Genomic DNA, 14,454 nt, shown 5'->3' with positions numbered 1-14,454 from the left:
TGACTTGCTGCTGATTTCTGTTTGCCTGGTTTTCACATGGTATCTTCAATGTATTTTGTATTTCAATGTAATATGGCTGACGCACATATTTGTTGTAGTTGTTGTTGTTGTATCCACAATTATTGTTGTTGTAATTGTTGAAATAGTTGTTGTTGCAAACCTCAGTTGCTAAAATCAATCCAAATAACAGCTGAAGTACCAGGCAAACATAAATTGGCAGCAAGCTGCAAATTTTGCTGAACTTCCATTTAACTTTGCATTTGAATTTGTAAAGCTACTTTGGTTTTGGATGTTTAATTTAAAGTTCTATTTTTAAAGTTAACGATCAATAAAGTATCAGCGACTACAGCAACAGTTTTGACAAACGTGTGTGAGACTCGCTGAAACTCAAAATGTTACTAAAATACCAGGCACACACAAATTAATAGAAAGCGAAAAGCTAATTTAATTTCTCGACTTTGAGTGTTATAGCTCTGAGCTTTCTTGCATGTGCTTCATCAACCGCTTACTTTGGCGCCTCATTTAAATCTTGAAGCTTGAGTGTTATAGCACTGAGCTTTCTATCAGTTGCTAAAGCGATCGTTCAAATTTAATTTTAAATTGTCATTTAAACATTGTGAATTTAATTTTTGCCAATTGCTTTCAAATGAAAACCAATGATTATTAGGAAACATTTATTTTAATTGAAATATCAATTCATTCTATGTTGCTCGTCTAAATATTAATTGAGAGAAAGGTTCACACTGCTATGTTCGCGAGTTCATGACTGTTAACACCAACTTACAGTGCGAGTTTTCTTGTCAATTCACAGCCTATCACAGCGATAGGAAATGATTTCCCTTCCGGTACAATCAAAGCACGAATTTAGCCACGAATCAAGAGCTTCAAATGATTCTCGATTGGAAACACGAGAGAACAGCAATCGCTAGATGTATAGAAATCTGGTTTCTCAGTTCGACGTTGTTTCTTACTAGCCGTCACCCAAACCTATATATATTTAGATCCGATTACTTATTGTATATCTTTCTCACCGATAACTCAAGTCTAGTAGCTTTTAAATAGAAAAACGTTTTCTTGGCGGTCCATACAGACGAACCCTCATCTTTTGAAGGAAACGACAAATCTACAAATCGATGTCTTAGAGAATGCTTTCCAACCAATGGATTCCCTTCGATCACAATTGTTACATCCCTTCTAATTTCTTTGGACATGTTTTTTTTTGTTGATCCTGAAAAAGTATAAATATTACCTTTTCATTTTTAAATTGCGTTATTAAAATAAAAAAATATATATAAATAAATGTAAATTTTATTAATAAATAATACATATTTCTCACCTTTTATGAATGTTTAAATAAAAGTTTCTTCAACTGAATTTTTATTTAAACATTCATAAACGTATTTTTGGATTTCAAAATATTTCTTCAAAATTGTTCTACTTTTTATAGGGATTAGGTGCTGCTAACACGAAAATTCAAATTCTAAGAATAAATGAATTTGGATATACATATAAATCTCCAAAGGTGGTCGGTCATAGCTTGCCCTTGAGGTTAATAATAATAATAATATGAAGAAACTTGAAGAACACCTTTGCAATCCAGTACCGCGGTTGGTTTTCTGTATAATTTTATTCAGTGATATTTAGAAAAAAGGCAAGTTCGAATTGCATGAATCAGATACATTTTAAATTATAACTTATAGGTGTCTACAAGTTTGGCTGTTATCGCTTCAAACATCTGTTGCACATTTATGTCATCCTTCGAGGAGCACTCAAAGTAGGGAATTGATAAGGAATTACACCAATCTTGAGCCTCTTGCTTTGACACCTGGATAAAATTGAATTGGAAATTAACGAAAACACAGAGTGAGATTTGAGGAGCACTTACTTCTCTTTCGTTTTCCAAGTCAATTTTAGTAGCCACAACAGTAACCGGGAATTCGTAAGGATTCTCTTTATTTGCCATTACAAAAAATCCATCCCGCCAAAAATTAAGACTTTCGAATGATTTTCGACACGTAACATCAAAGACAAAAATGCAGCAATCGGCTGATCTATAGAATGCCGTGCCCATTTTATTAAATCCATCAAACCCAGATGTGTCCCAAATCTATAATATCTGTAGTGATTCAGAACCGAATAAAAATTGATTGCATTGTTTCGCTAACCTGCAGGGAAACCAAATTGTGATTTCGAATCAAATCCTTTCTAAATAGATCCACTCCAATCGTTGTTTTGCATTTACCAGAATATTCTTCATTGATATATCGATATACCAGAGAAGATTTTCCAACGTTTTCGTCCCCCAAGAGCAAGATCTTCAGCATCGATTTATTGTTTCGCGACATGTTTATTAGTTGATCCTTAATTAAAAATAGAATAAATGTTACTTTAAATTTATAAATCAGTAATTTTCTATTTTGAAACATTTTAAATATGCATTAAGGTCGAAAAAAAATGTAACGACTGATTTAACAGAGTCAGAGGTAAAAAATTATATTTTTACAAGTAAGAAAGCTACAGACGGCTCAATATACCAGATTGTTGGCCAAAGCAACTAAGACCCCTAGTAAGTAGGCGTTTTTGCCCATAGAAAAGTATTTCTCTAATAACTTCCACAATTTTTATCTGATCGCAACCAAATTTTCAGGAATCATAACTACTATAGTAGTTATTGTATATACCAAAATTCGTAACTTTAGCTTTAAAATTTCGCTTGTTATTCGATGTTTTTGATTTGCAGGGGCGGAAGGGGGCGTGGCAAAAATTTGAAACAAACTTGATCTGCCGAGTGTGGAGCATGCAATCCCCAGTGAAAGCATCGAAACGAGCTTCGCGATAATGAACGAACAGATTTCGGCAGAACAGAATCCGAAAAATATTACCTTTTAATTTTTAAATTGCAATATTAAGTTGTTCTCATATGATTAATCCATCCGGAAATTAAATGCTTATATTATTATTGTAAATTAATGGTATTTAATTAATGAATAATACATATTTCTCACCTTTTATGAATGTTTTAATAAAATTTCAATTGAAGACCAAACGCCTTATTGGATTTCAAATGTTGAACTGAATATTTCTTCAAATTTGTTCTGCTTTTTATAGGGATTAGCTGCTGCTAACACAAAGAACTTCATATAGCATATAGGAGATTTGTGGTTTAGTACATATTATAAAACCATTATTATTATTATTATTCACTCGGTTACAAAAATTCAAATTCTAAGAATAAATGAAGTTTGATATATAAATCTCCAAGGGTGGTCGGTCATAGCTTGCTCTTGAGGTTAATAATAATAATATAAAGAAATTTAAAGAACATGTTTACAATCCAGTACCGCGGTTGGTTTTCTGTATAATTTTATTCATTGATATAAAGATAAAAAAAGAAATCCATACTATTATTTATTATTAATTTATGTAAAATTATTTGATAAATGATCATGAAAATGTTCAAATAATTATAACCGAAAAGGAAATGCGAAGGATTTCGGAATACATTTCAAATTATAACTTATGGGTGTCTACAAGTTTGGCTGTCAACGCTTCAAACACCTGTTGCACATTTATGTCATCCTTCGAGGAGCACTCAAAGTAGGGAATTGATAAGGAATTACACCAATCTTGAGCCTCTTGCTTTGACACCTGGATAAAATTTAATTTAAGTTAACGAAAACACAGTAAAATTCGAAGAGCACTTACTTTTCGTTCATTTTCCAAGTCAATTTTGTTACCCACAACAGCAACCGGGAATTCATTAGGGTTTTTTTTATTTGTCATAAAAAATCCATCCCACCACAATTTAAGATTTTCGAATGATTTTCGACTAGTAACATCAAAGACTAAAATGCAGCCATGGGCTGCTTCATAGAATGACATGCCCATACATTTAAATTCATCATGTCCCGTTGTGTCCCAAATCTGTATTATTTGTCTTGATTCAGAATCGATTAAAAATATTTTGCATTGTTTCGCTAACCTGCAGGGAAACCAAAGTGTCATCAAGAATGAATTCCTTTGTAAAAAGATCCGCTCCAAACGTTGTTTGGCATTCACCAGAATATTCCTTGTTGATATGTCGATATACCAGAGAAGTTTTTCCAACGGAATCGTCTCCCAAGATCAAGATATTCAGCTTCGGTTTATTGTCTCCTAAAATGTCTCTTTGTTGGACCTGAATAAAAAGAAATATTACTTAAAATTTGTAAATCACTTAATTTCCATTTTTAATATGCTTTAAGGTCGAAAAATCAAATGAAACCTCAATTTCCATTTCAGAACGTGTCAACAGCGCGTTATGTTTAATTTTACAATTATAAGAATTTAATTTTCAATCTAAAACTTGCGGGATACTAAAATAATCAGTCCTTAGAAAACATAAGGGTGAAAACGCATTAGCGATAATCTATACCACTATATGTACTTAAACCTTGATAACAATAGTTTTGAGATACATGATGTTATGATACGAAAAAACGAGCTGACTCTCCAGACTTCAGTTCAATTCAAATGCCGTTCAGTGTAGATTGTTTTTGTAAGTCGTCGTATTTGCTTTTTCTAAGCCTTTTAAGCTATAGCCTTATGTCAATAATTTATTCAATTTTGGTACTGTCCAGTCTTACAGTAATTGATTAACAAAGCGCAGAAATTACTTTACACATTGTATATTAAATACTATTATATCCTGTCCACTTGTTGGGTCTCTCAATTCACTTTTGATTCAATGTTAATTTGCAACTTAAGAATCAGCAAAAAAAACCTCCGCTTTATATTGATTTTTGCTTTATGTGAAATCGCAAACAAATGATTAACAATGGTTTAATACATTTATTTATTTTATTTTCACGTACTTATTAGTAAGAAATTACGGTTGGATTTCTGTATAATTTTATTCATTGAATTGCATGAAATCAAATCAACTAAGAAATGCATAATTTTATGTATTATTACAAAAATCTGATGAATAATTTATTATTATGAAATGAATCCGATTTGTCATTACAAAAAATCCACCCCACCACGAATTAAGACTTTTAAATGATTTTCGACGCGTAACATCAAATACAAAAATGGAGCCATGGGCTGCTCTATATAATGCCATGCCCATATATTTAAATCCATCATGTATGTGTCCCAAATCTGTAATATTTGTATTGATTCAGAGTCGAATAAAAAATTTGTATTAATAAATAATTTCATGCAATTCGAAAATAAAATTACAGAGAAAAGCAACCGCGGTCCTGGATTGCAAATGACTAGAGATTTATATATCCAACTTCATTTATTCTTAGAAATGAATGGCGAAGAATTGGAATTTTCTTAACCAAATGAATAATAATGGTAATATTAGTAAACCACAAATCTCCTATTTGGTAAATAAAGTTCTTTGTGTTGGCAGCAGCTAATCCCTATAAAAAGTAGAAAAAATGTTAAGCAAGTAGTTAGTTCAACATTTGAAATCCAAAAAGACGTTTCGTCGTCAATTGAAATTTTATTTAAACATTCATAAGAGGTGAGAATTATGTATTATTTATTAATTAAATAACATTAATTTATATAAGCATTTAATTTAACATTGATTTATGAATTCTACTCACAAATTCCGGATGGAATAATCATAGATATGTGAACAATTTTAATAACGCAATTTAAAAATTAAAAGATAATATTTATCGGATTCTGTTCTGCCGAAATCTGTGGTTACACTCAAATTTAATTCTTACAATTGTAAAATTAAACATAACGCTCTGTTAACACGTTCTAATTTCAATACAATGCGTTAAAATATTGATTGAAATATATGCAATATAAGATTAAATACCTAACCCACTTAAAACAACTAATTTTTAAAATATGATATTTTACCTCTGACTCTGTTAAATCTGTCGTTACATTTGTTTTCGACCTTAATGCATATTTAAAATGCTTAAAAATAGAAAATAAGTGATTTATAAATTTATTCTTTTTTTTAAATCAGGACCAACTAATAGACATGTACGAAAACAAGAATATCTTGCTCTTGGGGGACAAGTTCGTTGGAAAAACTTCTCTGTTTGATGCATATATCAACCCAAAACATTTTGGTAAAACAACTCCAACCATGCAATCGGATGTATCTAGAAGTGAATTGGAATCAATTGATGAAAATGAGAATATTGAGAAATTGACAAAGGAAATGATTTGCCTCCAGGTTAGTGAAACAATGCAATATATTTTTAATCGATTCTGAATCAATACAAATAATACAGATTTAGGAGGTATCGAGGCATGATGAATTTAAATATAGAAATGCGCATTGCTGCATTTTTGTCTACGATGTTACAAGTCGAAAATCATTCGAGAATCTTAATTCGTTGTGGGATGGATTTTTTTATGACAAATAAAAAAAACCCTAATGAATTCCCGGTTGCTGTTGTGGGTAACAAAATTGACTTGGAAAATGAACGTAAAGTAAGTCCTTCTCGAATTTTACTGTGTTTTCGTTAACTTAAATTAAATTTTATCCAGGTGTCAAAGCAAGAAGCTATAGATTGGTGTAAATCGTTATCAACTACCTACTTTGAATGCTCCTCGAAAGATGACATAAATGTGCAACAGGTGTTTGGAGCGATGATAGGCATACTTGTAGACATCTATAATTTATAATTTGAAATGTATTCCAAATTCCATTGCATTCCTTTTTAGGTTATAATTATTTGAACTTTCCCATGATCATAAATTAAATAATTATATTATACAAATTACTCATCAGAAATATGCAATAATAAATAATAATATAGATTTCTGTATTTATTTGGTGTTTCATGCAATTCGAACTCGCCTATTGCTCCATATCAATGAATAAAATAAAATTAATTAATAATAAAATTAAACAGAAACCAACTTATGTATTGAGTTATACTGACGTCTTCTATAAATTTCTTCATATTATTATTATTATTATTATTATTAACCTCAAGAGCAAGCTATGATCGACCACCCTTGGAGATTTATATATCCAACTTTATTTATTCTTAGAAAAGGACGAATTATGTAATATTAGCAAGGTAATATTAGTAAACCACAAATCTCCTATTTGCTATATAAAGTTATTTGTGTCAGCAGCAGCTGATCCCTATAAAAAGTAGAGAAAATGTTGAAGAAGAAGTCAGTTCAACATTTGAAATCCAAAAAGACGTTTGGTCTTCAATTCAAATTTTTATTTAAATATTTATAAAAGGTGAGAAATATATATTATTTTTTTTTAACTAAATAACATTTATATATATAAGCATTTAATTTATTTAATACCTAACCCATAAAAGTAGAAAATAAGTGATTCATAAATTTTAAGTAACATTTATTCGTTTTTTAATTCAGTGCCAACTAATAGACACAGAACAATAAATCGATGCTGAAAATCTTGCTCTTGGGGGACGAGTTCGTTGGAAAAACTTCTCTGGTATATCGGAATGTGTACGAAGGATATTCTGGTAAATGTAAAACATCGAGTGGAGCGGATCTATTTATAAAGGATTTGATTCTAAATGACAGTTTGGTTTCAATGCAGGTTAGCGAAACAATGCAATTAATTTTTATTCGATTCTGAATCACTACAGATATTATAGACTTGAGACACAAATGGACTTGTACGATATGATAATACGGGCACGGCATTATATAGATCAGTCGATTGCTGCATTTTTGTCTTTGATGTTACGTGTCGAAATTCATTTGAAAGTCTTAAGATTCGGAGGTTTGAATTTTTTATGATAACAAATAAGGAGAATCCTAATGAATTCCCGGTTGCTGTTGTGGGTACTAAAATTGACTTAGAATCTAAAAGAAAAGTAAGTGCTCATCGAATTTTACTGTGTTTTCGTTAACTTAAATTCAATTTTATCCAGGTGTCAAAGCAAGAGGCTGAAGATTGGTGTAAATCGTTTTCCATTCCCTACTTTGAGTACTCCTCAAAAGATGATATCAATGTGCATCAGGTGTTTGAAGCGATGACAGCCAAACATTTAGTTATAACTTGAAATGTATTCCGAATTCCTTCGCATTTCCTTTTCGATTATAATTATTTTAACATTTTCATGATCATTCATCGAATAGCATTACATAAATTATTCATGAGAAATTTGTAATAATAAATAATAATATGGATTTCTTTATTTATCTGATTTCATGCAATTCGTACTTGCCTTCTACTTAATATCAATGAATAAAATTATACAGAAAACCAACCGCGGTACTGGATTGTAAATATGTTCTTTAAATTTCTTTATATTATTATTATTAACCTCAAGAGCAAGCTATGATCGACCACCCTTGGAGATTTATATATCAAACTTCATTTATTCTTAGAAAAGAATGAAGAATTGGAATTTTCGTAACCAAATGAATAATAATGGTAATATTAGTAAACCACAAATCTCCTTATTCTTATAAAAAGAAGAAAAAATGTTGAAGAAGTAGTCAGTTCAACATTTGAAATCCAATAAGGCGTTTCGTCTTCAATTGAAATATTATTTAATCATTCATAAAAGGTGAGATATGTATTATTTATTAATTAAATAACATTAATATATATAAGCATTGAAGTGTGACCGCGAGGTTTATTAATATAAGTTGTAATAAATGCAATCTGGTTACACTCAAATTTAATTCTTACGATTGTAAAATTAAACATAACTCCCTGTTGACACGTTCTAATGTCAATACAATGTGTTCAAATATTGATCGAAATATATGTAATATAAGATTAAATACCTAACCCATTTAAAACAACTAATTTTTATACCCGCTACTCATAGGGTAGAAGGCTATTATAACTTTGTGCCGGCAGGAAATGTATGTAACAGGTAGAAGGAGGCATCTCCGACCCTATAAAGTATATATATTCTTGATCAGCGTCAACAGCCGAAATGATATAGCCATGTCCGTCTGTCCGTCTGTGTGTCTGTCCGTATGAACACCTAGATCTCAGAGACTATAAGAGATAGAGCTATAATTTTTTCTCGACAGCATTTGTTATGTTTGCACACAGATCAAGTTTGTTTCAAATTTTTGCCAGGCCCGCAAATCAAAAAAATCGAATAACAAGCGTAACTTCAAAGCAAGAGTTGCGAATATATACAATAATTACTATAGTAGTTATGATACCTGAAAATTTGGTTGCGATCAGATAGAAATTGTCGAAGTTATTAAAGAAATACTTTTGTATGGACAAAAACGCCTACTTACTGGGGGTCTTAGTTGCTTTGGCTGTCAATCTGGTATATTGTGCCGTCTATGGTATATTTTGAATGCGGTACTATATCGATATACCACATATACCGATTGGTATTTTTTAATATTTTTGCAGTATAACCGGTATATTTTGAGAATAATACCGCAAAATATATTGCTTTTATTCAAAATGGGTAGCGGGTATCTCACAGTCAAGTACACTCGACTGTAGCTTTCTTACTTGTTTTAATTCAGGACCAACTAATGGACATGTCACAATACCTTAAACCGAGGCTGAATATCGTGCTCTTGGGGGACGATTTCGTTGGAAAAACTTCTCTGATAAAAGGATATATCCACGAAGAAAATTCTGGTAAATGCAGAACATCATATGGAGCGGATCTATTTACAAAGGAATTGATTCTAAATGACAGTTTGGTTTCCCCTGCAGGTTAGCGAAACAACACAATATATTTTTAATAGATTCTGAATCAAGACAAATAATACAGATTTGGGAGATATTGGGGTATGATGGATTTAAATATAAGAGCACGGCATTCTATGGAGCAGCCCATTGCTGCATTTTTGTCTTTGATGTTACGCGTCGAAAATCATTCGAAAGTCTTAATTCGTGGTGGCATCAATTTTTTTTAATGGCAAATATAAAGAACCCTAATGAATTCCCGGTTGCTCTTGTGGGCACTAAAATTGACTTGGAAAATGAAAGAGAAGTAAGTACTCCTCGAATTTTACTGATTTCGTTAACTTAAATTAAATTTTATCCAGGTGTCAAAACAAGAGGCTCAAGATTGGTGTAAATCGTTTTCAATTCCCTACTTTGAGTGCTCCTCGAAAGATGACATAAAGGTGCAACAGATGTTTGAAACGATGATAGGCAAAATGGAAAAAAATCTAAAAGTTATAATTTGGAAAGTATTCCAAATTCCTTTGCATTCCGTTTTAGGTTATAATTATTTGAACATTCTCATGATCATCCCTTGATTTTCATAAATTACAAATCATATTATATAATTTACTCATCAGAAATATGCAATAATAAATAATAATATAGATTTCTGTATTTATTTGGTGTTTCATGCAATTCGAACTCGCCTTTTGCTCCATATCAATGAATAAAATTATACAGAAACCAACAGATGTATTGAGTTATACTGACGTCTTTTTTAAATTTCCTCATATTATTATTATTAATAACCTCAAGAGCATGCTATGACCGACCACCCTTGGAGATTTATATATCCAACTTTATTTATTCTTAGAAAAGGACGAATTATGTAATTTTCATAACCGAATGAATAATAATAGTAATATTAGTAAACCACAAATCTCCTATTTGCTATATAAAGTTCTTTGTGTTAGCAGCAGCTTATCCCTATAAAAAGTAGAGAAAATGTTAAGGAAGCAGTCAGTTCAACATTTGAAATCCAATAAGGCGTTTGGTCTTCAATTGAAATTTTATTTAAACATTCATAAAAGGTGAGAAATATGTATTATTCATTAATTAAATCACATTAATTTATAATAATAACATAAGCATTTAATTTAACATTTGTTTATGAATTCTACTCGCAAATTCCGGATGGATTAATCATATGAGAACATTTTTAATATTGCAATTTAAAAATTAAGCATATACACTATCTCAGTTTATTCAAACTTTCCATTTTTATTTAATACTTCATAAAAACCTAGCCAAATAATCTCAAATTCATATAATCTTTCATAACATAACTTTACTTCTATTTTTAACACGTCGTAGGTTATTTTAAAATATCTCAGGTTATATTCTCTTATAGACCATTTCTTTAATTTATGTACATATTCAATAATATACAATAGTCAGTTCAAATCACCAATTCTTTATTCAAAATACATAACTAATCTTTTATTAGCCAACATTTCAATCGAATTATAAACACACCTTCAAACAAATTAAATTGTCTATCGCCAATCACATGACTTCACGACAACAGACTTTGTTCTTTATAATTTACATCAAGCTCTTCTAGAATTTGCACATCCTATAACTTTCGCAAACTTTCATGTGGATACTTGTAACGTCTATTGTTCTGTGTTGACTTTAAAACGAGTACACTCGACTGTAGCTTTCTTACTTGTTTTAATTTAGGTCCAACTAATAGACATGTCACAAAACAATAAACCGACACTGCATATCTGGCTCTTGGGGGACGAGTTCGTTGGAAAAACTTCATTGGCATGTCGATATAACAATGAACAATATTCTGGTAAATACAGAAAAACGATTGGAGCGGAAATATTTAGAAAGGATTTGAATCTAAATGACAATTTGGTTTCCCTGGTGGTTAGCGAAACAATGCAATCAATTTTTATTCGATTCTAAATCACTACAGTTATTATAGATTTGGGACACATCTGGGTATGATGGATTTAAAAAAAAGCACACGCCATTCCTTAGATCAGCCGATTGCTGCATTTTTGTCTTTGATGTTACGTATCGGAAATCATTTGAAAGTCTTAATTTTTGGCGGGATGAATTTTTTCTAAGAGCAGAAAAGAACCCTAATGAATTCCCGGTTGCTCTTGTGGGTACTAAAATTGACTTGGAAAATGAAAGAGAAGTAAGTGCTCCTCGAATTTTACTGTGTTTCTGTTAACTTAAATTAAATTTTATTTAGGTGTCAAAACAAGAGGCTGAAGATTGGTGTAAATCGTTCTCAATTCCCTACTTTGAGTGCTCCGCGAAAGATGACATAAATGTGCAAGAGGTGTTTGAAGCGATGACAGCCAAACTTGCAATGAAATGTATTCCAAAAGGAATTAGGATATGCAATAATAAATAATGTTATTGATTTTTTTATTTGTTTGGTGTTCCATGCAATTCGAACTCGCCTTTTGCTCCATATTATTATTATCAACCTCAAGAGCAAGCTATGACCGACCAACCTTGGAGTTTTATATATCCCCCTTCATTTATTGTTAGAAATAAATAATGAAGATTTGGAATTTTCGTAACCGAATGAATAATAATAGTAATATTAGTAAACCACAAATCTCCTATTTGCTATATAAAGTTCTTTGTGTTAGCAGCAGCTTATTCCTATAAAAAGTAGAAAAAATGTTGAAGAAGAAGTCAGTTCAACATTTGAAATCCAATAAGGCGTTTTTTGGTCTTGAGTTGCAATATTATTTTAACATTCATAAAAGGTGAGAAATACATATGTATTATTTATTAATTTATATAAGCATTTAATTTAACATTGATTTATGAATTCTACTCGCAAATTCCGGATGGAATATTCATAGAAATAGATGAACAACTTTAATAACGAAATTTAAAAATTTAAAGTAAGTAAGTGAGACCGCGAGATTTATTAATATACTAAAATTATGACAAATACAAGCCGCTCTGTTGACACGCTCTAATTTCAATACAATCTTTTACCTCTGATTCTGTTAAATCTGTCGTTACATTTGTTTTCGACCTTAATGCATATTTAAAATGCTTAAAAATACAAAATGACTGATTTATAAATTTTAATTAACATTTATTCTTTTTTTAATTCAGGACCAACAAACAATAAACCGATGCTAAATATTTTGCTCTTGGGGAACAAGTTTGTTGGAAAAACTTCTTTGGCATGTCGATATATCAATGAAGAATATTCTGGTAAATGCAATACAACGATTGGAGTGGATCTATTTAGAAAGGATTTGATTCTAAATGACAATTTGGTTTCCCTGCAGGTTAGCGAAACAATGCAATCAATTTTTATTCGATTCTGAATCACTACAGATATTATAGATTTGGGACACATCGAGGCATGATGGATTTAAAGGTACGGGCGAGGTATTCTATAGAGAAGCCCATTGCTGCATTTTTGTCTTTGATGTTACGTGTCGAAAATCATTCGAAAGTCTTAGTTTTTGGCGGGATGAATTTTTTGTAATGGCAAATAAACAGAATCCTTACGAATTCCCGGTTACTGTTGTGGGTACTAAAATTGACTTGGAAAATTATAGAAAAGTAAGTGATCCTCGAATTTTACTGTGTTTTAATTAACTTAAAATCAATTTTATCCAGGTGTCAAAACAAGAGGCTCAAGATTGGTGTAAATCGTTTTCCATTCCCTACTTTGAGTGCTCCTCGAAGCATGATATAAATGTGCAACAGGTGTTTGAAGCGATGACAGCTAAACTTGCATACACCTATAAGTTATAATTTGAAATGTATCTGATTCATGCAATTCGAACTTGCCTTTTACTAAATATCACTGAATAAAATTATACAGAAAACCAACCGCGGTACTGGATTGCAAATGTGTTCTTCAAATTTCTTCATATTATTATTATTAACCTCAAGGGCAAGCTATGAGCTTCATTTGTTCTTAGAATTTGAATTTTTGTAACCGAGTGAATAATAATAATGGTTTTATAATATGTACTAAACCACAAATCTCCTATATGCTATATGAACTTTGTTGTGTTAGCTGAAGCTAATCCCTATAAGAAGTAGAACAAATTTGAAGAAATATTCAGTTCATCTTTGAAATCCAAAAATACGTTTATGAATGTTTCATAAAAGGTCAGAAATATGTATTACTTATTAGCTGAAGCTAATCCCTATAAGAAGTAGAACAAATTTGAAGAAATATTCAGTTCATCTTTGAAATCCAAAAATACGTTTATGAATGTTTCATAAAAGGTCAGAAATATGTATTACTTATTAATTAAATAACATTAATTTATATATATTTTTTGGTTTTAATAAAGCAAATTAAAAATGAAAAGGTAATATTTATACTTGTTCAGGATCAACAAAGAAGCATGTCCAAAGAACCTAGTCGGGATATAACAGTCGTGATCGAGGGGAATCCATTGGTTGGAAAGAATTCTCTAAGACATCGATTTGTAGATCTATCGTTTCTTTCAAAAGATGAGAGTTCGTCTGTATGGACCGTTAAGAAAACGTTTTTATATTTAAAAGCATAAAGACTTGAGTTATCGGTGAGAAAGATACAAGAAAACTCGCACCGTAAGTTCATTTGTAATTACAATTATTTATTACTGCATCTCAACTCAACTCTACTGAACTCAATTTAATCCAGGTGTCAACGCAAGAAGCCCAGAAGTGGTGCGATGATCTCCTCATTCCCTACTTATAGTGCTCGGCACATGATGGAACCAACGTGAAAGCGGCATTTGAGGCATTGCTGTTAAGAGTCATGAACTCGCGAACAT

The 14,454-nt window shown here is 31.0% G+C and overlaps 4 protein-coding genes across 4 annotated transcripts; 2 read left to right on the top strand and 2 right to left on the bottom strand.

The window, feature by feature from the left end:
• Positions 1-1,609: 1,609 nt before the first annotated feature.
• On the bottom strand, positions 1,610-3,127 carry LOC132787249 (ras-related protein Rab-7a-like). The gene is made up of 4 exons (XM_060794180.1): positions 3,006-3,127; positions 2,166-2,360; positions 1,886-2,107; positions 1,610-1,825 (listed from the first exon to the last, which is right to left on the bottom strand). The coding sequence occupies exons 2-4, from the start codon at positions 2,343-2,345 to the stop codon at positions 1,688-1,690; spliced, it is 540 nt and encodes a 179-aa protein (XP_060650163.1). The 5' UTR covers positions 2,346-2,360; positions 3,006-3,127; the 3' UTR covers positions 1,610-1,687.
• Positions 3,128-3,479: 352 nt separating this feature from the next.
• Positions 3,480-5,622, bottom strand: LOC132785215 (ras-related protein Rab-7a-like). Its single transcript, XM_060791208.1, has 4 exons — positions 5,601-5,622; positions 3,983-4,197; positions 3,706-3,924; positions 3,480-3,648 (listed from the first exon to the last, which is right to left on the bottom strand). Exons 1-4 carry the CDS (start codon positions 5,620-5,622, stop codon positions 3,511-3,513), a joined length of 594 nt encoding a protein of 197 aa, XP_060647191.1. The 3' UTR covers positions 3,480-3,510.
• A 5,027-nt stretch (positions 5,623-10,649) lies between these two features.
• Positions 10,650-12,056, top strand: LOC132785214 (ras-related protein Rab-7a-like). The gene is made up of 4 exons (XM_060791207.1): positions 10,650-10,710; positions 11,363-11,557; positions 11,616-11,834; positions 11,892-12,056. The coding sequence occupies exons 2-4, from the start codon at positions 11,378-11,380 to the stop codon at positions 12,054-12,056; spliced, it is 564 nt and encodes a 187-aa protein (XP_060647190.1). The 5' UTR covers positions 10,650-10,710; positions 11,363-11,377.
• Positions 12,057-12,517: 461 nt separating this feature from the next.
• On the top strand, positions 12,518-13,520 carry LOC132787100 (ras-related protein Rab-7a-like). Its single transcript, XM_060793993.1, has 4 exons — positions 12,518-12,561; positions 12,782-12,960; positions 13,019-13,240; positions 13,298-13,520. The coding sequence occupies exons 2-4, from the start codon at positions 12,802-12,804 to the stop codon at positions 13,433-13,435; spliced, it is 519 nt and encodes a 172-aa protein (XP_060649976.1). The 5' UTR covers positions 12,518-12,561; positions 12,782-12,801; the 3' UTR covers positions 13,436-13,520.
• The last annotated feature ends 934 nt before the right edge of the window (positions 13,521-14,454 follow it).

Source organism: Drosophila nasuta, chromosome 2R (genome assembly GCF_023558535.2).
Source record: "Drosophila nasuta strain 15112-1781.00 chromosome 2R, ASM2355853v1, whole genome shotgun sequence".
NCBI lineage: Eukaryota > Metazoa > Arthropoda > Insecta > Diptera > Drosophilidae > Drosophila > Drosophila nasuta.
Note: the sequence above shows the minus strand (reverse complement) of the source record. Positions and strands in the feature narration are given on the sequence as shown.